Source organism: Pan troglodytes, chromosome 16, assembly GCF_028858775.2.
Source record: "Pan troglodytes isolate AG18354 chromosome 16, NHGRI_mPanTro3-v2.0_pri, whole genome shotgun sequence".
In the NCBI taxonomy this organism is placed as follows: Eukaryota; Metazoa; Chordata; class Mammalia; order Primates; family Hominidae; genus Pan; species Pan troglodytes.
The window spans coordinates 35,377,279-35,403,970 of NC_072414.2; the positions used below are offsets into that span (position 1 = coordinate 35,377,279).

Here is a 26,692-nt window from a genome sequence, read left to right on the forward strand (position 1 = left end):
GTTAGCACCTGAACTTGCAGGGAGGCAGGAGCGGGAGTCTGTCTCAGAGGGAAGCTATTTTACTTTCTTTCGGCTCTCAGCGACAGAGAATCAGATTCATCATAATCCTTGATTCATAACACACTATTTTTTTTGAGACAGGGTCTTGCTCTCTTGCCCAGGCAGCACACTGCAGCCTTGAACCCTGGGTTCAAGCAATCTTCCTGCCTCAACCTCCCAAGTAGCTGGGACTATAGGTGGGCACCACCACACCTGGCTAATTTTTTTAATTTTTAGTAGAGATGGCATCTCACTATGTTGCTCAGGCTGGTCTTGAACCCCTGAGCTTAAGTAATTCTCCTGCCTTGGCCTCCCAAAGTGCCGGGATTATAGGCATGAGCCAACACACCTGGCCTGCTTTAAGAATTATAGAAAAGGCTATATGTAATCTTTTGTGATTTACCTTTTTCATTCAAAAATCATGTTTTTGAATATGAGAAGCAACACGAGTCAACCATTCAAAAAGATTATTATAATCTAATATCCAGTCCACATTGAAATTTCCCAAGTTATCTAAAAAATGCAGAGATGGGGTCTCATCTTGTTGTATAGCTGGAGTTCATTCGACTGCTATATAATATTCCATTGTATAAATAAACTATAATTTATTTGTCTACATCTCTAGTCACTCTTTCCTTACTGCCTGTTTGTGAGAGGAGTGGGTGGCACAAAGTCCTAGAGTCTGTCATGTGGGGGAAGTGCAGGGGATGAAATTTTTGTCTTGAATATCCTGTTATTTCTGTCCTAGGTACAATGTTGTTTTTAAGTACTTACTGAGTGTGCGCCGGGTGCAAGCTGAGCTGCAGCACTGCTGGGCCCTACAAATGCAGCGCAAGCACCTCAAGTCGAACCAGACTGATGCAATCAAGTGGCGCCTAAGAAATCACATGGCATTTTTGGTGGATAATCTTCAGTACTATCTCCAGGTCTGTGCTAAGAGATGAGTAGAAGGAAGGGGTACGGAAAAACGTCTAGGAGGTTGGCAGGGAGTATTGAATAGGGACTACAAGTTTGTATTTGATAAAATGGTGGGGTTTGGGAAAATTCAGGAGTTATATCACCAAGCATGTTTCTTAAAATAAAAAAAGCATTTTATTTTATTTTATTATTTTTTAGAGACAGGGTCTTTCTCTGTTTCCCAGGCTGGAATGCAGTGGTACAGTCATAGCTCACTGAAGCCTCAAGCTCCTGGACTCAAGTGATCCCCCTGCCTCAGCCTCTCAAGTAGCTGTGACTACAGATATATGCCACCACACCCAGCTGGTTTGTTTTTATTTTTTGTAGAGATGGATTCTCACTTTGTTGCCCAGGCTGGTCTCAAACTCCTGGCTTCAGCGAGGTGTCATGGGTCACGTCTGTAATCTCAGCACTTTGGGAGGCTGAGATGGGCGGATCACTTGAGGTCAGGAGTTTGAGACCAGCCTGGCCAGCATGGTGAAACACCATCTCTACTAAAAATACAAAAAAATTAGCCGAGCGTGGTGGCACCTGCCTGTAGTCCCAGCTACCTGGGAGGCTGAGGCAGGAGAATCGCTTGAACCTGGGAGGTGGAGGTTGCAGTGAGCCAAGATCATGCCATTGCACTCCAGCCTGGGCAACAGAGTGAGACTCCGTCTCCAAAAAAAAAAAAAAAAACACTCCAGGCTTCAAATGATCCTCCTGCCTTTGCCTCCCAAAGTGCTGGGATTATAGGCATGAACCACCACCACACCAGCCTCTTAAAGGCATTTTAAAGAATCCTCATCAACAATCTATTATTTATTGTTGACTTGCCCCTTATTTTTATTGTTTGCTATAACTTCTGGAATCCTGTAGGTGACCAAGTCAGTCAGTAGAGGGAATGTGGCCATGAGTGGATTAGGATGGGGCAGGGGAGGCTGGGCGCAGTGGCTCACACCTGTAATCCCAGCACTTTGGGAGGCTGAGCCAAACAGATCACCTGAGGTCAGGAGTTCGAGACCAACCTGGCCAACATAGTGAAACCCCCTCTCTACTAAAAATACAAAAATTAGCCATGCGTGGTAGCGGGCACCTGTAATCCTAGCTACTCAGGAGGCTGAGGCAGGAGAATTGCTTGAACCCTGGTATGTGGAAGTTGCAGTGAGCCAGGATTGCACCACTGCACTCCAGCCTGGGTGGCAGAGCAAGACTCCATCTCAAAAAAAAAAAAAAAAAAAAAAAAGGAAAAAGAGAAAAGGATGGGGCAGGGGAGAGTGGTCAGCCAGGACGTTGGAGGGAGGGGGTTCAGAATTATGCAAATAACTTCCTACAAGGCTGGGCAATATAAGGGTGTCTTTGGTCAGCCTTAATGTGACTTGGTTAGAAGGAAGATGAGTGGAGGCAAAGCATTTTCATTTCAATCTGTCAGGCATCTTAATGTCTTCAAGTGCTTAGAATATGCAAAGTGCTAAAATTTTTTGTAATGTCTATCAGGTAGATGTGTTGGAGTCTCAGTTCTCCCAGCTGCTTCATCAGATCAATTCTACCCGAGACTTTGAAAGCATCCGATTGGCTCATGACCACTTCCTGAGCAATTTGCTGGCTCAATCCTTTATCCTATTGAAACCTGTAAGTAAGGCTCATTGGTTTCCTCAGACTGCTTCTACCACTGACCATTCCCTTAGGCACTTTGAGTTGACAGGATACGAAACCATCATTAAGCAATTATTCAAGTCCATTTTAAAACATTTTTTAAGAATGTGTAAAGCGGCGGGGCATGGTGGCTCATGCCTGTAATCCCAGCACTTCGGGAGGCCGAGGTGGGCGGATCACAAGGTCAGGAGTTCAAGACCAGCCTGGCCAACATGGTGAAACCCTGTCTCTACTAAAAATACAGAAGAAAAAAAAAATAATAGGTGTGGTGGCTCGCGCCTGTAATCCCAGCTACTTGGGAGGCCTGAGGCAGGAGAATTGCTTGGACCCAGGAGGCAGAGGTTGCAGTGAGCCAAGATCATTCCACTGCACTCCAGCCTGGGCAACAGAGCAAGATTCTGTCTTGGGGGAGCAGATAAAAAAAAAAGAATGTGTAAAGCAAAACTAAAAAGGCATGTTAAACGGGACCTAAGATGTCTTTGAATTTCTGAAATACAGGGTGTGGTGAGCAGCTACAGATGAAAGAATTATGTGCTTAAACCCTCAGGAGTTAAAGAAACTCAAAATTCTTGCTGACAATACAGAAAAACCAATGAAAAGCATATAGAGTTCACGTTCTTAGAAATCTTTTGGACCAGGATGGATCAGTCATTTGAAAGTTCTTTTCATAGACAACTAGAGTAGTGTTTCTCTCTCGATCTATGTATGTGTTTCTGTAAGTACATATATGTCTCCTTCGTGGCAGTTATTTTCAACTTTGGCTGCACATTGGAATCATCGGGACTCTTTAAAAAAATCTAGGTGACAGAGCACTTAAATTAGAATCCCTGTAATAGTGGGACCCAGGTACTAATTTTTTTTAAAGCTCACAAGCTAGTTCCAATTCCAGGATAAAGAACAGGAAGACTGAAATGATCTCTGGTAGTTTCTAATGTAACGGTTATGCCTCCTCTCTGACATGAGCTGGTTGTTATTCCTCAGTGTGCTACAGCACAGCTGTTACAGACTTTTTAAAAATGTTCTGGTGTTTAGGGCTATTTCTGCTGTACCAGGAAGAGTAAGATATATATTAATAGATGCCACTCCAGAGGGCTGGTTGAAAACAGCCAAGAACTACTGTGATGGGTGGATGCTGTCCTTATGTGGCATAGATGTATCCATAGGAAAAAGCAGAATATCAGAGCAGGTCATCATCATTAAATATTTATTGAGTGCTTACTGTATGCAAGGCACTGGGGATACAAAGAGGTATAATTCATGGCTCTGCCCTTAAGGAGCTCACAATCTAGTTGGAAAAACAAGACATATATATATATATATACATACAAAAATCAGTAACAACACAGAGGCCTGAACAATTGCCAAGTGGACAACAGTACAGATAATAAAGAAGCAAGAAACGAGGGTTCACTAAAGGCTATAGTGGGGAAGGGAGTGCTTCACTGAGAGAGTGGGACTTGAACTGGTATTAAAAACAAGAGCATCCCGGGCAAAGGGAACAACACTCACAGCTCAGAGGCAGGAAGACACTCTGCGGGTCTAAGAAATGAAGAGTTAAATGTGGCTAGATTGGAGGTTTGGTGCAGGGCTAAGAGAGTAATACTTGCTTAGCCAGGAAAGGATGCATTTGTTTTACACATTTTGTACGTCTGAGGGGCTGGCAGGCCTTGCAAGTGGCAGTGTCTATCCTCTCAGATTTGGGAGGTCAGCTATTAATTAGATCAGCTATTAATTAGACTGTTCTCCTAAAACTTTAACTTCATGGATGTACCTTCCTTCCTTTCCTAATGCCAACTCTGTTTCCCGGGTAGGTGTTTCACTGCCTGAATGAAATCCTAGATCTCTGTCACAGTTTTTGTTCGCTGGTCAGTCAGAACCTAGGCCCACTGGATGAGCGTGGAGCCGCCCAGCTGAGCATTCTCGTGAAGGTGCGTCTGCCTGGAAGTATGCAGCCTTGCCGAAAGGACAGAGGTGGTTTTGCCAATGGAGAATTCATGATCTTTCCTCTGAGTCAGTAAAGCATTTCCTCAATACACACACGTACAGAGATAAGATACAAAGATAAAAATGTTGGTATCAGTTGATTTTGAAGCAGGTAATTACTGTGCCACCTCACAGTGCTCAAAAATAGTTCAGTCCTGAATAGTTTATTCAGCGCATCAAATAAGCATTGGGTTGTTCTAACTTCCTCACATCCTACCCCCTCCTTACTTCCTTGAACTAACCCCCATCTCACTGAGATAATTATCTGCTTGTAATCAAAACGGGTTCTCCCCAACCCCAGTACTTGACAAAATACATTAACTGGAAACCAGCTACTAAATTCCTACTGATGAAAGAGTACTTTCATAGGAAGTCATGCATGTATGGATTTGGTACAAGTCATTTTAGGAACTAATAGAAATAGGAATGTGGGAAGGCCAGGTGGTTCTGTAGAATTTTGAACAAGGCTTTTCCAAGAAACTCCTCCCTCCGCCCCCATCCTCCATATGGAGAGTTGGTGAGCTGAAGTGGAATGACAGCTGAGTCCTTCTCTCTGCAGGGCTTTAGCCGCCAGTCTTCACTCCTGTTCAAGATTCTCTCCAGTGTTCGGAATCATCAGATCAACTCAGATTTGGCTCAACTACTGTTACGACTAGATTATAACAAATACTATACCCAGGCTGGTGGAACTCTGGGCAGGTAGGAGCAACCCTTGGGTAACTCAGTAGACTTTTTAAGGTGGCTTTTTAATGAGTTGTAGAATTCTAGAACTGGAAGAAGACTTTAGTCCAAATACCCTCATTTTATAAGTAAGGCTTAGAGATAGAGGTGTGACCATCTTTAATAATTTTAATGAAGGTTATTTTCAGTAGAAGTCATCATCATCATAAAATACTAAAAAACCTGACAGTGAGATAGGTGTTAAGTCCTTTGCTAGGTTATGTATTGCTATGCTGGGAGGCAGTGTGCCTTCCACTCCCAATTCTGATATGAACTAGCTGTGCAGCCGTGGGCACCCCGCCTTGCTGGTCCCTAGCTTCCGCATCTGTGAAAGGAGGCGACCACCCCTTCTAACTCTAAACTTTTAAAAAAACTGATACCGAGATTCAGTGGTAGCTGGCTTCCCAGAGGTCTGTCATTCCCATTCAGAAAATCACTTCATTGTCCTTTCTCTCTAAAATGTCTGCAAGCAGATTTTTTTCTAAGCTATTGTAGCAGAAGAGTCAAAAGAAACTCTTCAGTTTTAAGATGACATTATTTAGATCACAGGTTGTCCTGATTCATATTTCTTTGAAGGTAGTCTTGGGAAAGCATGACACTTAATAAGGCTCTTTTTCTCTTTTGTAGTTTCGGGATGTGAAAATTTCTGGCTCATAAATTGAAATAACAGCCACGTTCCCAAGGTTGTAACAGAAGATTCAAAACATCCCATTCTAGCCACACACAAATATCTGCGGCTTAGTGATAGGACTCTACCTTTTCTCCTAGAAGCAGTTACTGAACATCCAGGAGTACAGCTCCTTCCCATCATTCCCATGTGGAAGGGTCTGTCCCATCAAGGAGAACATGTGGCATCTCTGATCCTTTACATTGAGAACATTTGTTGGATATGTTCATTTATTCAATAGTCATTTATTGAGCACCTACTACGTACCTTGGTACTGTTCAAGCTGTGGGAGATACAGCGGTAAACAAACAATATAGAGCAGAAAGTTAAATATTTTATGGTTCATATGTGAAAAAGTAATTAAATAGACTAACTGCTGGACGTTACCACCAAGTAAGAAAGCAACAGGTAAGATAGGCTTTCTCTCTCCCTATACCAAGTAATTTATACCTACACAGATTGGGCAATTCTAGCTAATGAAAATATACTTAAAAGTATTTCTTAGGCCGGGCATGGTGGCTTACACCTGTAATCCCAGCACTTTGGGAGGCCGAGGCGGGCGGATCACCTGAAGTCAGGAGTTTGAGACTAGCCTGACCAACATGATGAAACCCCGACTCTACTAAAAATACAAAAATTAGCCAGGTGTGGTGGCATGTGCCTGTAATCCCAGCTACTCAGGAGGCTGAGACAGGAGAATTGCTTGAACCTGGGAAGCAGACGTTGCAGTGAGCTGAGATTGTGCCATTGCATTCCAGCCTGGGCAACAAGAGCGAAATTCCGTCTCAAAAAAAAAAAAAGTATTATTCTCCAAGAAAAAGGTCCTTAAGAAAAAACTGATATCAAGTTGTTAGATTTTTAAATACTGAAGATTGCAGGCCCAATTACCCATCTTACACAAACCATAGGGGTTGAAGTTATCTTAATATGGCCCAGCCATCACTGGTAATCAATATTCATATCAGTGTAAGTAAAAAGAAATATTCACTGAACAACGCCCTCCAAACTGAAAAAGAATGCAGTGTTCTGGCATCAGGTTATAGTCACTGCATCTGGTTTTCATCACTACATCTTCTACACACACTGGGAAGCTCTGACAACCTTATTCCCTGCTATTATCAACTAAAGATCACCCTTTCCACTGCTGTCTCTGGAGCAGGAGCTGGCAAACTATGGCCTGCTGTCTGTTTCTGTACAGTTTTACTGAAACACAGCCATGCCCATTTGTTTACTCATTGTCTATGGTTGCTTTCATGCCCTCACAGCAAAGGCGAGTAGTTGTGATGGATCAAATGGCCCACAAAGCCTGAAATATTTACTCTTTGACCCTTTACAGAAAAAAACCTTGTTGACCCCTGCTTTGAGAAGCCATGCAGGGATCAGTGATGCCAGAGGAAGGGAAGGAACTGCTTCCAGCCATTGTGACAATAATAATAATAATATTGGGTCTTTGACTAGAACGTGTAACATTTCCAGGTGTTCTCACTTGTGCTTCCCATGTTTATCTTAAGGAAGGTCATTCCATCAAGCTTATGGTCACTGTCCCTTCATGGCAGTTGGTCCTTTCGTTCTCCCTTTAGCTCTAAGAGTTGGGGAGTACCCACAGGTGAGCTGTGATCTCAGCTCAGAGAGAGAGCATGAGGTCTTTTTTAACTGTCAGGAAACAGAGCTGTGCCCAATTCCACTCAACTTTTGGCACAACTGTTAATCTGGGCCTTCACCTACCTTAAACTGAGTTTCTGCAAGCATAGCATTTTAGACACCCTGGAATAACCTTTTGGGAATGATGCCACAGAATAAAGTTCACTCTTAACTTTTCAATTTCCTTGGCCAGCTGTCCTCCGTAAGTGAATAAGCCTGTTGAAAGACTCAGAGAAAGTACTATGTCTTGTCATTTGTGCTGAGATTAAGCTCAAAAAAACAGATGAAGAAATCCCAGTTACTACAACCAAAGAGATTCAACATTTATTTTATCATAAAAGTTCAGCAAATAAAACTATATACAAGATCCATGCAAGGAATCCAGTTACACACAAGACACATTTAAAACCTGGTTAAAACACAATCTCCACGATAGCAGGGAATAAAACCAGTAAGACCAAGTATCTTTAGTGAGAAACATAATCGTGTTTATATTTTGGATGCTGCTTGAATCCAATTCTCTCCCCAACAATGAGGCACTGGATCACCCACTCTTGTGACACCACAGGCAGCTGCAATGCTTCAGCACACTTCAGCACCGAGGCTGGGCATGAGGGGTCCGTCACCACCACATCAAATACCCCCAAAGCAATATCTGCAAGGAGCAAGGGAAAGTGAAGGAGGAAAGGACACTCAACTTAGCCCTCCATTAGAAAGAGAGATTTGATTCTAACCAATACATCCCACTCTGCACAAACCAAAGCCCTATTATGTCAAACACACTGCTACTGATCATGACCAAAGGCAGAGTTAGTTATAATCACTATGTGCTGACCTTGTAGAAATATTTAACAAATATACGTCCAGTGCTTCACTTATGTTGACTCACCTCTTGAAGGTGGTACTTTTCTTCTCTAAGAAACATGGATACGGTCAACCTATTAGGCCTGAGCCTTGGACCACAAGGCCTAACACCTACAGGTCTAAGAAGATCCCTGGAACAAAGACACTACACACACACTTTCAGGTACCTTTGTTATGGGCACTTGAATGGTGCTGCTTCACAGAGGCTGCACCACCAGTCATGAGGATCTCAGACCAGAGCTCCAGGAAGTTCTGCTGTTGGTCTGATACCAAGAGTACCTTCAGATTCTGGAAAGGATTTTCACGGGGTTGCCTATGAAGGAGACAGGAAAGGACCTTAGCATGACAAGTAATATCCAACAAACTGCCTTTCTGCAAAGGGACTCATGTACATCTGAATGCTTTCAAAAATAAGTGCCCCATCAGACATAGTGTCTCAAGCCTATAATCCCAGCACTTTGGGAGGCTGTCGTGGTTGGATCTCTTGGGCCTGGGAGTTCGAGACCAGCCTGGGCAATATGGTGAGACCCCATCTCTACGAAAGACAACAAAAAAATTAGCTGGGTGTGGTGGCGAGTGCCTGTAGTCCCAGCAGCTTGGGAGGCTGAGGTAGGGGGATCACTTCAGCCTGGGAGGTTGAGGCTGCAGTAAGTCGTCACTGTGCCACTGTACTCCAGCCTAGGTGACAGAGCAAGACTTCATCTCAAAAAACTAAGCCCTATATTAGGGTCCCCCTTCTCTTCCTTCTTTCTATGAATGATCTGTATTCCTTGCATTCCTGGCTTTCTAATTTCCATGTTTGTTCTGGGGCTGAGAATAATCCAAATCATGCTCCTGAGCCTATATATTTTTAATGCTTGCTTAAAACTTAGTTCTCTGACTTTACAGGTTGAGAATATTGAACCTATATACAAATCTTCACACATTTGCAAAAGGTTCCTAGCCAATGTAACCTATGGAAATAAACTAGATAAACTCCTGAAGTCATTTCAAACCCACTCAAATTTATCCCACAGACATACCAATTTCTAGAAAGCTTTACTCTCTCACCTAGATTCTCTTCCCTCCAAAGCTTGCTGTCTTCCTGCCTATACAATTCTGGATGGGCTTCAAATACTTACCAGTCCAGAATTCTTTGCTCCTCAAGGCTGTACCCAGCTGGCAACAGATAATTACGGTAGTTCTGGAGCTGGTTGGCATGGCAACTATCATGGACCCAGACATGAGACACACAAGGAATCCCACTGGCAAGGCACAGGAAGTACTTCCGGGTTCGACAATGCTGATCCGCAATTAGAAGACACTGGTAAGCTGTGTTACACTGGAAGAAAAGAAGCAGAGCCAATGGGTTTGGTGACTTCTGTGGAAAGCTCCTAAGCAGCAGCCATAATGAGCCATGAAGAGCAGATCTGAAGACTCCCAACTACTACCCAAAATGTGATTTAGTCTATCCTGCCCAAGGCCACTCTTCTCACTGGAAGGCCCAAGTAATTTCCATAGATGTTCTCTCTGCCTCACCTGCAGCATACTGAGGACCTAAATCCTCAACGGACAACCAAGACCTATGAACTCAGCCTTTCAGGCTAAAAATCAGCAACCCTAATAGGGGTTTCTACTGCTAAACATAAACATCAATCTTCTTTTGTCGCAGCAACAGAACCATAGCTATTAACTAACCCAAGGTCCTACCTTCTCTTCCCTATACACAACAAAAATTCTATTTCATGCAAAAACATTTTGGCAGTTTCTCAGTTCCTGAAATCTCTGGCTACTTTATCCAGGTTCCCCAACCCCTCCCAGGCCTCTTCTCAACACAGCAAGTTGGCTCTTATCATTGCCACTATATTAGGTTACACAAAGAAACTCCTCACCTGGGCTTCATTGAAATCTTCAAGGATATAGCCAGCTCCTGCTCGAAGCTGGGATTCTGTATACTGCTTGTTGAAAGGAGGAATTTCCAAAAATTCTATATTAAAAAAAAAACCAAGATAATAATTACTGAGTGGTTTTCTTATTTGCTACCTTATGCCTCCTTCTTACTGCCTTTTCCACTCCCCAGCTATCCACAACAGTGTGTCCCCAAAGACAGGCCAAGGGCTTCCCCATGGGTCAGAAAGAGATCTATCTTGAGGCCTTTAAAATGCTGCCAAAAGGAGGGACAAGAGTAGGAGGGAATGGGAAGATGAGGACTGGAGGTAGGTCCTAGACCTAAAAACATCAAAGGTTCCTGCACCGGACTGTTGATAGGGATGGGAACACAATCATTTCCCACAGTGACATATTCCAACTTGAATAACCCTTACCATCAGGAAGTTCCCTTTGTGTCTATCCTAAATCTTTCCTGTTGAAAACTAAACCCCATTTCCTCTAGTTCTGCCTTCTGTGGAGATGAATAGCTGATGAACACTTTATAAGTTATATATGAAGGGTTTATTATAAACCACTGCATCAGCCCTTTTATCCCCTTGTACAACTAAAACTTTAATAAACCAGAATGCTCAATGAAATATGGTTTTAAAATTTTAACTGATTAAGTGAAGGTTAGAAAATCCTGTTTCAACCTTTTTATTGAAAACTATCTACCTTTGATGATCTTGAAGTACCTCAGGACACTGAACACCAATGACTGCTCTATAGTCTTGAGAGTGAAGTAGAAGATATGAGAGATGAGGCTGAAGCTGTAATGACCCTAGGCAATTAGAAATTGCTTCTTTTGACCAAATATCTAATTTGAGCTTGTTTTCTTGTCATCTGCTCCTCTCATATATAAATAACACATTAAAAAAAAAAAGAAAAGAAAAGCAAGACATTAGAGATTTTAGTTAATTAGGAGTTTTGGGAAATTAAGTTCTAATTAACTGAAATTTTTATCACAAATTTTAAAACCCAACCCAATCCAGTGCATAAGGTTCAATGCCTGTACCACTCCCCTTCCCCTTCACACCCAGTAGTAAAACTTAGAGCAGATCCCTTGTGACGGCTCCCCCTTCAGTGCCCTCGTTGTCTGCTGGAGGAGCTCAGGCACCGCTGAGGCCCCAGGTCAGGGGTCTCCATCTCCACTTAGTTCTGACTAGCCAACCTATTCACTTTTACTGCTCTTTTCTTGATTCAGCATTCTCCACATTCTTCTCAAATTGAAATCCCAAAACAGAAACTCTAAATGGTTATAAGAAACTCAGAATACAGCAGGGCTATTTCTCAGCTTTGTCATAGCACCCTTTTGCTATCTCAATATAGCATGTCACAATCTTCAGCACCAAGATTCTACTGCTGAGTCACTGCCGACACCCCTTACAGTCCTGTATTTTTCTCAAGACTTCTACTTTATGTCTGCTTAATCCAGGACTGGTCTATTTAGATTTTAATCCCTAATTATATTTCCTTAATTTGTCTAATGAAGTATTACCCTGTCTAGGCAGTGTGTTTCTCTAATTTTTCTCAAATAGTCTGGGTTCCAATTTCTTCATTTTTGAGGTATAAGTGCCCTGCCCAGCCAGATGCTAAAATGAATAGGTTGTTAATCGTGCCATCTAAATCAAGTATGAAGGTACTAAATAAACCCAACTCCAGGGTCAATCCCTGTGTCTGAAGGATCTCTGATGGTGTGCCACCCAACAAGATTAGGTACCAAACTTATTAATAACTATATCTCATAAAATGAATTTAAATATTTTACTGAGCTCCTGTTGTAAGCTGGTGTCTAAGAATTCCTATTTATCTGTAACATCTACCAAACAGTTTCTTAAAAACTATAATTCTGTAGAGGATTGTTTTAGTATTAGATGTCTTCCGCCTTCTTGAGATTGAGAAACCCCCAAGCATTCTCATACACTGAAAATATCAAGGATTCTGGTACTGTTGGGCTGTGCCCAAGGATGAAGGCACCAACATAAAGACACATTCACCATAACCACACTGTCTATCAGAAACCTGGAGATCCCTTCAAAAACACTGTCCAAATGCCTCATTTTATTTTTATGAGTAGAGTTTTATTACATCTCACGCAGGCACACGGATTTTAATGAAACTGGACAGCCTGCATCTCATACCAGTCAGCTTTCTTGACTATGCTGAACCAAGCAACAAACGAAACATCTATACAGCTGCCTTGTGAAGTCCTGGTTTCGAGTCCAGCAATATTGTAAAAGGGGGAAAAAAAAACCCATGACCATGACCACTGTTTTAATGCCATGACACGCCTCTATGCAGAATCCTCAAAAGACTCCCAATTTTCCTGTCCAGGAAACTCTTCAAATACCTTATTCCCACTGTGCCTATCTGATTGTTTGACAAGCTAGGTGTTGCAAACACTGGACCTTGAAATCCCACCACACCACATCTACTCACTCCCACAGCCCAACTCTCCCAAACCAAAGCCTGCCCCTGATCATCCCTTCCATGTCCTTGCACATATCTACACATGGCTGCAGTCGGTGAGATATAGTTTTGGTTAATTAGGAAAGAGTCATCCACACACCTGAAATGCCAACCCTCACAGATGTCCAGTGGTGCAAATTATGACAACCATGTTGCCTAATTCAATTCCCTTTTGCAAGACAACATTAGTCAGAACTCTAACTTGTATAACATCATTCCATCTGGACCTTTAGCCTTTACAGACACATTCAGATACTGCTGTCAGTCACATTTACAGTGTATACATTTATATCTGCTCATTCCCTCTCCTAGATCACACATTTTTCAGACCTCTACCCACTGCAGCCTTCCTTCAAAAACTAACAGACAACACAGAAATAAATGCAATGTACAGATTTAATTTAAGGTTAAAGAGAGGTATAAGAGTTGAAAAGGCCTAGAAGCTGTTTCTTTGCAATCACCCTGAGGAACCAGGCACCCCACAGTCCCAGTCTTAGACCTCAGGAGAATGAACCTTACCCTCCACATGGGTTTGCTCTAGCAGATGCCCATAGAACGCAAATGGGGAAGATGGCAGGGCATTCAGACCTGATTGACTTGGATGGTTGCAGTAGGCTAAAATGACAGAGCTCTAGTCACAGGTTTGTCATTATTGTGGACAAAAAAAACACAATTATTTAACCTTTAACCTCTCCAAACTTGTTTCCTCATCCATAAAATAGATAAGATCTATCTCCCATCTGCCTCACAGGATTGTTTTCAGGAACCACTCACTGAGAGGAATTTTGTGAAAACAGTCTAGAAACTGTTAAAAAGCAGGATACAGAGTAATTTCTGTGACCAAGATCCCAGTTGCTACTTGCCTTGCCTCCTCTACATACAACAGGGGGACCACCAGCTCATAAGTGACTGGAAAAGAAAGAAGTGCCTATGTGTCAGAGCTCCCAGGGCTTCCTAAGGCCTTACCCTCCTCTTCTTCACTGCTTCCTGTAGGACCATCTGGCAGTTTGGAGCGGCTGGCCAACTTGTCACTGGTTGTGGCCATGGTAAGGAGAAATGCGTAGCCCAGAAACAAGGTCTTGTTGAGAGGCAAAGGCCCTCTCTGCTCTTCCAGGGCAGAGGGTTCACCGGTGTTGTCTCCACTCTCACAGGGGCTCACAAACTCTCCTGCCCCTACTGCACCTGGGAAGGACAAGGGCACAGTTACTAGAGGGATACACACCATTGCCTCAGCAAAAGCCTTAACACCAAAAGGCCCCAGCACCAAGCATGACCTGATGGGCAGGCACTGTCCTGATGAACTTATCTGAGCCAGAAACCAAAGACCATTCCAATGGCCAACCATTCTAAATGGCCAACAGCCTAGGATAAAATTTACAACAAAGAGAAATTTACATATTTAAATTTTACACAGTCATGATAATGTATACAGTGTTTTCATAAATGAAAATTAACCAAGTATTGTTTCCATATAGCCACACCAAATACTTCTGAGGTCATCTGAAGAAAGAGGTGGTTCTAATACAAAGAAATAGTAGGTAAGAGTGAAAAATGTTTGGAAATCTTCAGCCCACTTTCTCTGTCCCGTGCTCTGATTTCCCCCAGGGTATGAGATATTTTGAAGCAGCCTTTGGAAAAAAAAAAAAAACCCAACACTTTTTTATTATCAAGAAATGCCCCTTGTAGATAGATCCTCCCACCCCATCACTGACCGTCACCAGAATGGTGCAGAGAATACTTGGTAATAAAGTGTTTTTACACATAGATGGTGCCACATCAAAATAGCCTGCCTCAACTGAATTAGTTTTCAACACCTGGGTAAGTAAGTGAACCAGCCAGCCAGAACACCCATGCCAAGAGTGCCCCCAATAAGTCCTTGAGAAAAAAAAGATACCTGACCTGGAGAAGCTGAATCGTAGGTTCATTAGGAGGCTAAGATGACAGACAGGTCATGCATGCCTCCCTAAAATAAAACCAGGAGCAAGAAAACAGTCTCAGAGGCAATATGACGTTATATGAACGAGGCTGGAATTAGAAGTGAAGACCACCAAAGTTTGAATCCTGGCTTACTTTGTCATCTTGGGAAAGTTAGCCAACTTTTCTGTGCCTCAAAGTCTTCAACTGGAAAACTCCTTCTAGCACCTATACTTCATAGGGATTGTATGTGAGGTATTATGTGTGAAGTACTGAGTGCTATGCCTCATACAGTAAATATTCAATGAACTATTGTTTTTAAATACCCTGAAACACAATTCAAATACATAGGAAACAAAAGGAGCTCTGGTGCCAGGACAATGTAACAATCAATGGAGTTTCATCAGTTTGCTAGCCTGAGAAAGTTCCAAAAGGGAATAGACTGATTTTACCTCTGTAATCTCCTGAACCCATAGCAGCTGGGCCTGGGTCACAGTAGGGACTCAATGAACAACAGATGGAATGAACTCCTTTCTTAATTATTGAATGCTAAGGACTGGAAAGGGGTTGTTTCGGGGATAACGGGGAGAGGGAAGAGCATACTGAAATATGACTTTTTTTTTTTTTTTTTGATGGAGTCTCACTCTGTCACCCAGGATGGAGTGCCGTGGCGTGATCTCGGCTCACTGCAACCTCCGCCTCCTGGGTTCAAGTGATTCTACTGCCTCAGCCTCCGGAGAAGCTGGGACTACAGGCATGTGCCACCATTCATAGCTAATTTTTTTGTATTTTTAGTAGAGACGGGGTTTTGCCAGGTTGGCCAGGCTGGTCTTGAACTCCTGACCTCAAGTGATCCCCCAACCTCGGCCTCCCAAAGTGCTGGGACTACAGGTGTGAGCCACCATGCCCAGCCATGTTTCAATAGGAAGTCTGAGAAAGCTACAGGGCCTAAGCACAAGAGAGAGGGGAGCAGAATTTCCAGGAAGAAGATGGTGCAGGCAAAGAGAAATTACACCTATTTTGAATCTGCTTACATTTCAATACTTCTCCTTTCCCTCCTAGAACCCACACAGTAGTCAAAGAATGGTGTGATCAAGTCCTGGCCTTTTTTTTTTTTTTTTTTTTTTTTTCTGGAGACCAAGTTTCACTCTTGTTGCCCAGGCTGGAGTGCAATGGTGCAATTTCGGCTCACTGCAACCTCCGCCTTCCTGGGTTCAAGCGATTCTCCCACCTCAGCCTCCCCAGGAGCTGGGATTACAGGCGCCCGCCACCACACTCAGCTAATTCTGGCCTTGCTATCTACCCGCACTAGAGTCTGTAGGGGATGGGGGAGGAGGGGTACAGTGAGCTGTCCCTGAATATCACCTGTGGTCTTAGGCAGGACCCCGACTTTATAGCAGGACAGAAGGGCCACTGCCACATATTAAGCTCCATTTTTCCAGCAGCTGACCCTGCATTCTGCCATGGTCTGAAGGAAGAATGAGGCAAAAAGGAGCACTTACCAGGTTTTACTGTGGCAGACTTGCGACCTCGCTTGGCAGGGGACCGTTCCTCTTCAGAAGTGATAAGTTTTCTTTTGCCTGAGAGAACTCCCATGGAGGCACGAGGACTTTCTGTGATCTTTCGGGTAGGGGTTGTGCTGCTGCTACTGGAGGCAGTAGGGGTGGCTGGGGAGCTGACGTTACTGCGCCGTTTCCGCTTCCCTTCCACCAAATTGTCTATGGCAGGATAAGCCAAACAGGTTGGTCAAACTCTATGGTATGAGGCCCTGAACTCCAAGAAACTGGGCAGACCCTGATTCAGACACCACAGTGTTCCTTCCCCCACTTCCCATGAGGCCAAGAAGCTTCTTTTTAAGGCCATATTTTTTATCTAGTCTTTGCCATGACTGAAATGTGTTTAGTCCCCTATAGAACTGAGGAGGACAGAAAAACCCTAAGGACTTTCTGTTTGGTACTAAGAAGGAAACAGGTAAGGCAGTAGCTCTAGAAAATGACAGCTCATCACCATCTGAGAAGCCACACATAGGAATAATAAAAGTTAGGGAAACATTACTGACAGGTCCAGAATCTCCTCCCACTGTAAGCAGAACAGGAGCCCAAAAGCAGCTGTTCAGGAAGCAAAAGTCTTACCTAAGCTGATATCTGCTGCCTTTGTAAGAGGTGTTACTGCCTCATAGGGGCCAAGCCCATACTGCTCTCTCAGTCTGTTTCCTTGCTCCAAGGACAGGATGACAGCCATTCGCTTATACCACTTTCTTTGGCCTTCTTTTTCAATGCTGTAGTACAGTTCCCCAGACTCCTTCCTATGTCCTTTCACCACTCCTGGGGGGCGGAAAGCATAAAAGAAGCTTGCTGTTGTCTTAGGCTCCTTAGCACCCTCTCACAAGGGCTCTGTAAAGCAGGCCTGAGTTAGGGAATTTAGAGATCCAACAGTGGACTGAAGTTAGGACTTAACAAAATTCCAGTTGTCAATCCCAAACAGTAACACTTAGGATATATGTAGCTACTACACTGGGATTAGGACAAGGAAAGTTTCTTGACAGAAGGTAGCCTTTAGTTATAAAATAAAGCTTCCCAAAGACAGCCATTATGGATTGCTGGTGGTTCAAATGATTTCCATGAAGTGAAATGGCATGTGGTTTCCTAACAATTCCATTATAACTTCTAAACATTTCCTTCTTGGTTCCCTGGGAGGCTGAGTAGTAAGTCTTGAGTTAAGCTGTAGGTGAAAAATGACATCATTCTAAGAGAGACAGCATGTGTGTGTTTTCTCTCTGTGTGTGTAGCAAAATTAGAGAGCAAAGAAAGGAAAAAACAGATCCTGCCTCTCCTACCTAATTTTCCTCTCTATTATCTACTTTCCTGCTCTGATTCAAAACCTGATAAGGCCTTTATGTTAGAAGGAACAAAATATGGGATGTAAAAGGAAACTAAGCTATAATTCAGGAGACCTGAGCCTAGGCCTAATTCTGCTGCCACCAAGCTGTGTGATCTTGGGCAGGACCCATTACTAAGCCTGTGAAAAAGAACACTTCTTCCTATCAATGAATAAACAATTTACAACACACACACATACTATAGCTATAGATACACACCCCCCCACCCCCACACACATATACAATACAAAAACAAGGCATTACTATGAATATTTTTTCATTCCTATAAACAGAAGGGTCCAATTTCTTCTCACCCATTAGCCTATGCTTGAATGAAGAGCTAAAAGAAACCCAGAGCCTACCCCACCCAAGGAAAATAACACAGAGAAAGCAAGCCTTGGTTCTCTATCCTGTGGAATCACTCCCTTTTCCCTTACTTGTTCATCTCCTAGCTTAAATCTCTATCCCCAAACTAAGTCACAAAGACTCCCTCAAAAACACAAAGAAGCCCAAGGCCAACAATATACTTCACACTAATGAAGAGCTACTAGAAGTAGTCTAGTGTTGACATGAGCAAACAGCCTCAAGAAATGGGACACAGAATCCCCACACCTTGATGCCACAGTTCACTCTTGTTACAGAACTCCGTCTTTAAAAGGCCAAATATGAACCCCTAAGAGTAGCTTTACACCTGAAAGAAGAACGAATGCATTTGATACATACAAACTATGAGTCACAATAAAAGACCCCAATCCATGTGCTACTCCCAACTGATCCCATATATAGCTAACAATGTTATCCAGAACTAGAAGGTGAAGTGGCCCATTTAATAATGAACAAAGGGCAAACAACAATTACTCAGAGGATTCCAAATACAAGAGAAGCCTGGATGGACTCCAACAGAAAGCCATTTTTCCAGCCGGGAGCAGTGGCTCACTACTGTAATCCCAGCACTTAGGGAGGCTGAGGCGGGTGGATGGCTTGAGGTCAGGAATTCAAGACCAGCCTGACCAAGATGGCAAAGCCCTGTCTCTACTAAAAATACAAAGATTAACCAGGTGTTCTGGCATGCATCTGTAATCCCAGCTACTTGGGAGGCTGAGGCAAGAGAATCACTTGAACACCAGAGGCGGAGGTTGCAGTGAGCCGAGATCGTGCCATTGCACTCCAGCCTGGGCGACAGAGCAAGGCTCTGTTTAAAAAAAAAAAAAAAAAAAAAATCCATTTTTTGGCTGGGCATGGTGGCTCACGTCTGTAATCCCAGCACTTTGGGAGGCTGAGGCAGGCAGATAAGTTGAGGTTGGGAGTTCGAGACCAGCCTGGCCAATGTGGCGAAATCCCGTCTCTACGAAAAACACACAAAAAAATTAGCCAGGTGTGGTGGTGCGTGCCTGTAAACCCAGCTACTCGGGAGGCTGAGGCACGAGAAACACTTGAACCCAGGAGGCAGAGGTTGCAGTGAGCCAAGATCACGCCACTCACTGCACTCCAGCCTAGGAGGCAGAGTGAAACTGTGTCTCAAAAAAAAAAAAAAAAAGATAGAAAGAAAGCCATTTTCCCCCATTATATCCCAATCCATGTTCAAAAAGTCCTCAGAAAGATGTTTTTAAATGACAAACTCAACATAAATAGGTATCTTCAAATTATTTCCATAGAAAGGAGACAATATATTCAAAGAACTAGCACATGAAACAATAACAACAAGCATAACCACAAGCATAAACCTCTCACTATCACCAATATTACCTACTTCAAAAATAAAAAGGCACTGTTCTTCAAACCAGAGAATAAGTGGTAGATGTGCAGTCATACAGACACAGCACTAAAAACTTCTCCCTAAGCAAAAATATCTCAATATCACCTACTGGGTTCCAATCAAAGCAGGTAGCTAAGTTTTAAAAAAGAAGAGAGTATGGAAAGGGAAAAACACTAACTTTAGAGAAGGCCACCTGTCCCTCTCTTGCAGTGGCTCACGCCTGCAAACCCAGCATTTTGGTAGGCAAAGGCAGGTAGATCACCTGAGCTCAGGAGTTTGAGACCAGCCTGGCCAATATGGCGAAATGCCGTCTCCACTAAAAATACAAAAATTAGCCAGGTGTGGTGGGGCACACCTGTAATCCTAGCTACTCAGGAGACTGAGGCAGGAGACTCACTTGTACCCGGAAGCTAGAGGTTGCAGTGAGCCTAGATTGCGCCACTGCACTCTAGCCTGGGAAACAGAGTGAGTGAGACTGTCTCAAAAAAAAGTGAAGAAATCTGGCAAATACAACCTTAACCAGTGATGAAGATTAACATCCTGCATCAGTGATGTCATGTGGATACATCACAAACCTTCCCAGGTCCTTATATGATAACATGAGAAGGGCATTTCACCTCTGTGGCATATTTTTTTTAAGAGACAAGGTCTCACTGTTTCCCAGGCTGGAGTGCAGTGTCATGATCATAGCTCACTGTGGACTCAAACTCCTGAGCTTAAGCAATCCGCCTGCCTCATCCTCCTGAGTAGCTACGACAACAAGCATGTGCCCCCATGCCCAGCTAATTTATGTTACTTTTTTTTTTTTTTTTTTTTGAGAGACAGGGTCTCACTATGTTTCAGCCTGGTCTCAAACTCCTGACCTCAAGTGATCCCCCTGCTTTGGCCTCCCAAAGTGCTGGAATTACAGGCATGAGCTACCACACCCAGCCATCTATGTGGCATTATTTTTAAAATATCCCATAACTCCAGTCTAATGAGAAAATATTAGACAAATCCAAATGGAGGGACATTCCACAAAATACCTGACCAGGACTCCCCAAAACTGTCAAGGTCATGAAAAACAAAAGACTGAGAAATTGCCACAAATCAGAGCAGACCAAAGGGTATGTGATGACTAAATGCAATGTTGGATGCTGGAAGAGAAAAAGGACATGATGGAAAAGCTAGTGAAATCCAAATAAAGTCTAAAGTTTTGTGAATAGTAATACACCAAGGTTGGATTTTTAGTTTTGACAAACGTCCCATACTAACACCAGATGTCAACAATAGGGAAAGCTGGATGAGGGGTATACAGGAACTCTCTGTACTAGCAGTACTTTGTACTTCACAAATTTTCTGTAAATCATCTAAAATATTCCAAAATAAGTTTATTCAAAAACAAATGAACAAACAGAAAAGTCAGTGGCAAGAGTAACCAATTTTGTAGGAATGAAATTTCTGACTTTAGAGACACTGGAAAAGTACCAAGTAATGTCTTGGTAACTACTAACATAACAGAGTATTATTGCCCCAAGGCACAAAAAAATCTCTACAAACTCTGCTTCTTTCATTACCTGCACTGAAATACTCATCCTCCGAGAGGGCCGTCACTTCAGTGTCCAGCGGGATGGGGTCACATAACAGAATGTCTTTGCCCAACACATCACATTCGTACCCATCATCAAAGAGCAATTTATACTTCCCAGCTCCGACATCTCGTGTGATTTTCCCAGAGTAAAAGTAGCCATTGGATGACCACTTGGCTACAACACGGAGCCCTACAAGGCTATTTCCTGGAGAGGAGGCATCTAAGCCATCAGAAGGGCCAGCAGCAGCCTGGAAAGGAATTTCTGGAGAGTCACTACGACGCAAAGCACCAGCACCCACATCTGTTCGTCTGGTGGAGTCTGGCACTCGGGGCACGACACGGCTGAAGGATTTATCATCTGGTGACAAGTTAGGTGAAATGTCCTCTATGCCCAAGGGGCCAGGCACAGCTGTTTCTCTAAAGAGAGATAGGGGATAGGAGAAGGCGGTGAGAACAAGAACACAGAAGTATATATCTACCAATTTTTCCACTCCTTTGTCCATGGGTCTCCTCAGCCCATTCTTTAAAAACCCCATCACAGGCATGAGCCTGGTCTCTCTGTGGCCTCACTCTGATCCCTGCCCACTCCCCAGTCAGTATGGCCCCTCTTCTCCCTCCTGACACCCCACAAACTCTCTACTCCCCTCTCCTCCATTCCCTTGTTTTCTGAATAACAGACTAAGTATATCTTACACTACCCAGGTACCTGGTTCCAGTGGTCCGAGAAGGTGGGCGGCCCCTTCGCCCGCGCCCACGAGGCGTGACTGGAGCCTTCCCTCCCTGTCTGATGCCAAGGCCTGCATCACCATCCTCCTCACACACTGGCATCCCTGTCTGACTGACCCCTTTTCTAGGACTAGAGAATGAAGACAAGTTAGTCTGATAGCACCTGCTACTGAATCTTTTCTTCACAAAGTCTCCCCTTTGCCCTCAGACTACATGACAGGCCTACATGTGCTGAGCCTTTGGGGCAGCAGGAAGCTGGTTCACACACCCACCACCAAAATCTCATGCAGGGAGTGGGGAGCGTGGGATAACAAGTAAGGGACATTCTCCTTCATGTAAGTCTATTCCCTCTGACAAAGCTTCCTACTGCTGCTGCAAAAACAGCACACCCCATTTCTGCTATGCCTTCTCCTCTACTTTAGGCTCTGGACACCTGCAAAGAATTAAAAAAGCTAGGGGATGCATTAAGTTTGGGCTACTATCCCAAACTTCCTGTACTCCCAACTAAATCATATAAAGGCTGTGGTAGAAGCAGTGCCCACCAGACGATAAATTCCCAAAAGTCCCCTCCCCTGTTACCTACATTTTCTCAGGGGCTGCTTTGCCAATGAAGTCTACCTGCCACAGGGCTCCACCCTACTTCCCACACAAACCCAAAACAGGAAGAGGGCAAATAGTGAAGGGGGGAAGTTGATTTATCTTTAATGGAGGATGGGGGATTTCCCATTACTCCCCTTTTCCTGTGATATTAAAATGTCAGCAACCCTGCCCCTGCTGTGGCTCTCTCTCTCTGGAGACCCTGTCTGCACCTCAGTTTTCCTGGGCCTCCTCGGGAGCTGGGTAAGGCAAAATCTGCGGGTTCTGTCCCGCTGGTTTTCCCTCTGAGTGGTCCGGCTCCTTTCCCTGAGCTTCCACTGCTGTGCATAGCTGAGAGACTTGTCCCACTTGATGTGCGGTGTAAGCTGGATGCCTTGGAGGAGAAGGAGCTGATATCCCCCAGGTCACCTGAGGAGCCCCCAGTCTGTGAAGGGGAAACTTCAGTTTCACACTCCTGACACTCTACAATTGGCTCTTCAGTCTCCTGCAAGGAAAAAATAGATACAGAAGATAAAAGATGCCATAATAACACAATGCTAATATGATGGTTGGAAAATCCTACAGATGGCACAAAATTATAATTCAAAAAGGTGAGAATCAGGAGACTTTCTGGAATAATGGGAATGTTCTGTATCTGTTTTGAGTAGTGGTTAGATAAAATTTTCAAAAGCCACTGAACTGAACATTTAGGATCTGTTCTTTTTTTTTCTCCCCCAGGTGATTCTGAGAAGAATTGTTCATTCTAATGGGACTATACTGTATCTCAATAAAATATAAAATAAAGATGGTACTATATTGGTAAGAAAGAGTTTATCTTTTTATTGGATAAGTTCACAACCTCTGGCTACCAGCAAAGATTCTAACCTAGACGACAGAAGTAAATTCTTATCTGAGAGAAGACAGGGAAGGAGGTAGGCAGGTGAGAGGAGAAAATGAGTGGTCAGGAGCCCTTCTAGGTACTTCATTAACAGTGGACAGCATTACATGTTTTGACATTGGTTATTTTACATTACCTTTCAATAACTGATCAAGGCAATAGAAAAGTATATGCAAAAATAGGCTAATAGGGGTCAGGTGTGGTGGCTCACGCCTGTAATCCCAGCACTTTGGGAGGCCAAGGCAGAAGGATTGCTTGAGTCCAGGAGCTTGAGACCACCTTAGGCAACATAGTGAGAACAGGTCTCCATATGAAAATAAAACTATTAGCCAGGCGTGGGAGTGCACACCTGTAGTCCCAGCTACTTGGGAGGCTAAGGTGGGAGGATCACTTGAGCTTGGAAGTCAAGGCTGCAGTGAGCCGGGATCATGCCACTGTACTCCAGCCTAGGTGATAGCATGAGACCCTGTCTCAACAACAACAACAACAAAAAAGGCTAAAATAGTATTACCATTTGGAAAAATGAAGGACAAAAAGGTTATAAGTATCTATAGACTACAAGAAAGTCAAACTGGCTTTATCTCGGATGCCTACTTTGATAAATTGGTAGTAGCTGCCTGGTGCTCAGTTTTAAGAAGCCTTCTGGAGGCTAAATCCCAGACTTAGTGGGAAAAGATTCTAAGACCAATCAGCAATGTTCGCTATGGGCACAGCATAGAGAAATTATAGCATGAGTATGACACATCTGCCTTCCTAGTCTAGAATGTTCACGCAATATTATGTTAATTGCCAGAGAGGATATGGAGATGTATAAGATAGATCCTTCCCTCAAAGAGTTTAGAATTCCTTTTGGGAGGCCAGGCATGGTGGCTCACGCCTGTAATCCCAGCACTTTGGGAGGCAGAGGCAGGTGGATCACTTGAGGTCAGGAGTTCAAGACCAGTCTGGCCATCATGGTGAAACCCCATCTCTACTAAAACAATACAAAAAAAATAGCTGGGCATGGTGGTGCACTCCTGTACTCCCAGGTACTCGAAAAGCTGAGGCAGAAGAATCACTTGTGAACCTGGGAGATGGAGCTTGCAGTGAGCTAAGATTGTGCCACTGCACTCCAGCCTGGACAACACAGTGAGACTCCACCTCAAAAAAAAAAAAAATCCCCATGGGGAGACTGTATATAATGACACACATACATATACATTTAGATAATACTATAAAATGATGAAATAATTATCTCTGATCCCTCCCTTCTTGAAAATCTCTCCTCCTTTAAAATCCATAAAAGTACTTTTCTCTTTCTTTCAGTCTACCTTTTTGGCTACTTCTATTTATGCTTCTTTGGGTTCCTCTTTCTCTTTGTGTTCCTTTAAAAATCGGTATTTCCCAGGACTCTGTTTTTATTCCTTTTCTCACTCTCACATGCTTTCCCTGGTCAGTCTCACCACACTCATCCTTACCTCGCTACCAAGAATACAATGATGACTCAGCTTATACAAATTTCTACTAGTCTTCCCCTTGGATTTACCACAAACACCTGAAATTCAACAGATCCAAAACAATCTGTGATCTTCCCTCCATTTCTCTGCCTTCAGTGAATAAATCCTAGATATCCCCAGTGCATCTCACATCTCCTACAGCTCTTTCTAGCAGAGACTGGTTTCTTTCAGCCGAACCTCCATTCAAGAATTTTGAGATGAGATACCTCCTTGCTCCCCACTGCCATTTACAGACCATTTCTATTTCCCCACCTCCTCTCCTTCAAAACCACTATTTGCCACTTCCTTAAAACTATCTTCACCCCTTCCCTAGTTGTTATCCACTAACATTCTCCAAATCACCCTCTCTCATGCATGAAGACCTTAGCTTCATAGCCTCTCTACCTTCCCCATTCCTACTTCTGTCATCATTCTCAGTGGCCTATTTTAACTTGATACACTTGTGTTTTCACATCTGCAAAATGAGAATAATAACTGGATCTATCACAGAATAGTTGTTAAGAATTAAATAATTCACTAAAGTGCTTAGAATAATGCCTGGCACATAGTATGTGCTCAATAAACGCTAGTCACTATCATTATTTAAGTTTAGTAGTGCTTCCCAAACTATCTTCCATAGGGAAAAAACAGGCATTACTTTAAAAAATGCTAATGGTCATGTAAGTTTGGGAAGTGCTGGGTTAAACAGAATAAAATAGGTATCCTTACTAGAGGACTTCTTAGAACTTTTAATATGGTAATATGTGAATTTTCATGTTAGTGGGGACAGGGATTAATGGCGTGCTATGGTTTGAACGTCTGCCCCTCCAAAACACATGTTGAAATTTAATACCCAATGTAACAGTACCAAGAAGTAAGACCTTTAAGAGGTGATTGAGTCATAAGGGCTCTGCCCTCATGAATGGATTAGTCCATTCATGGATTAACGGAATTACGAGCTAACAGATTAATGAGTTATCACTGCTGTTTCCAGAAATATACTTTAGAAAGCACCATATAAAATACTAAATGGGCCTAGCAGCACAGTAGCTCATGCCTGTAATCCCATTGCCTTGGGAGGCCAAGGCAGGAAGATCACTTGAGAACAGAGTTCAAGACCAGTCTGGGCAACACAGTGAAACCCCATCTCTACAAAAGATACAAAACTTAGCAGGTGTGGTGGCGTGTGCCTATGGTCCCAGCTACTCAGAAGGCCGAGGTGGGAGGCTCCCTTGAGCCAGGAGGTCAAGGCTGCAGTGAGCCGTGATCATACCACTGCACTCCAGCCTGGGCAAAAGAGCGAGACCCTGTCTCCAAACATAAAAATAAAAAATATATTTTAAGAAATGAAGTAATGTGTTTAACACAATGTAGTGTACTAGGCACAGAGTTTAATGTGGACTACAACAGTTACAAAAATTTTCATGAAGGCAAACTGCTTTTCATAATTTCTCCAAAATAGTAATAACATGAAAAAAGTTCCACGAACAAAAATCTTTTTAAAACATTTTTAATCGGGAGGCTGAGGCAGGCGGATCACGAGGTCAGGAGATCGAGACCATCCTGGCTAACACGGTGAAACCCCGTCTCTACTAAAAATACAAAAAATTAGCCGGGCGCGGTGGCGGGCACCTGTAGTCCCAGCTACTTGGGAGGCTGAGGCAGGAGAATGGCGTGAACCCAGGAGGCGGAGCTTGCAGTGAGCCGAGGTAGCGCCACTGCACCCCAGCCTGGGCCAAAGAGCGAGACTCCGTCTCAAAAAAAAAAAACAAAAAACATTTTTAAAATGAAGATAAAGCAGTATTTTAAAAGAATTATTTCTGGTATTCGGTATACACAAAGAATAAAAAACAGGCCGGGCGCAGTGGCTCACGCCTGTAATCCCAGCACTTTGGGAGGCCAAGGCAGATCACTTGAGATCAGGAGTTCGAGACCAGCCTGGCCAACATGGTGAAATCCCATCTCTACTACAAATACAAAAATTAGCTGGGCATGGTGGCACACACCTATAATCCC

General features: G+C 43.4%; 2 protein-coding genes across 15 annotated transcripts in view; one reads left to right on the forward strand and one right to left on the reverse strand.

Moving 5' to 3' along the window:
- TUBGCP4 (tubulin gamma complex component 4) overlaps positions 1-7,822 on the forward strand; it is a 36,663-nt gene extending 28,841 nt beyond the window's left edge. For 7 of the 8 annotated variants that reach the window (XM_009428884.4, XM_009428883.4, XM_016927022.3 and 4 more), the window contains 5 exons: positions 788-965; positions 2,473-2,607; positions 4,443-4,559; positions 5,174-5,313; positions 5,962-7,822. In XM_009428884.4, the coding sequence (XP_009427159.2) occupies positions 788-965; positions 2,473-2,607; positions 4,443-4,559; positions 5,174-5,313; positions 5,962-5,974 (583 nt within the window). In that variant the 3' untranslated portion in view covers positions 5,975-7,822. 8 annotated transcript variants of the gene reach the window in all.
- A 118-nt stretch (positions 7,823-7,940) lies between these two features.
- The window catches only part of TP53BP1 (tumor protein p53 binding protein 1), a 103,310-nt gene continuing 84,558 nt past the window's right edge, over positions 7,941-26,692 (reverse strand). For 5 of the 7 annotated variants that reach the window (XM_063794873.1, XM_054667473.2, XM_523062.8 and 2 more), the window contains 10 exons: positions 22,537-22,808; positions 21,708-21,857; positions 20,988-21,418; positions 16,930-17,121; positions 16,300-16,515; positions 13,850-14,065; positions 10,378-10,472; positions 9,628-9,827; positions 8,674-8,819; positions 7,941-8,297 (listed from right to left, as the gene is read on the reverse strand). In XM_063794873.1, coding sequence (XP_063650943.1) covers positions 8,110-8,297; positions 8,674-8,819; positions 9,628-9,827; positions 10,378-10,472; positions 13,850-14,065; positions 16,300-16,515; positions 16,930-17,121; positions 20,988-21,418; positions 21,708-21,857; positions 22,537-22,808 — 2,106 coding nt within the window. In that variant the 3' untranslated portion in view covers positions 7,941-8,109. Of the gene's footprint in view, positions 8,298-8,673; positions 8,820-9,627; positions 9,828-10,377; positions 10,473-11,109; positions 11,258-13,849; positions 14,066-16,299; positions 16,516-16,929; positions 17,122-20,987; positions 21,419-21,707; positions 21,858-22,536; positions 22,809-26,692 lie in introns of those variants that run through there. The other 2 variants (XM_063794875.1, XM_054667474.2) reach the window with 1 other exon arrangement.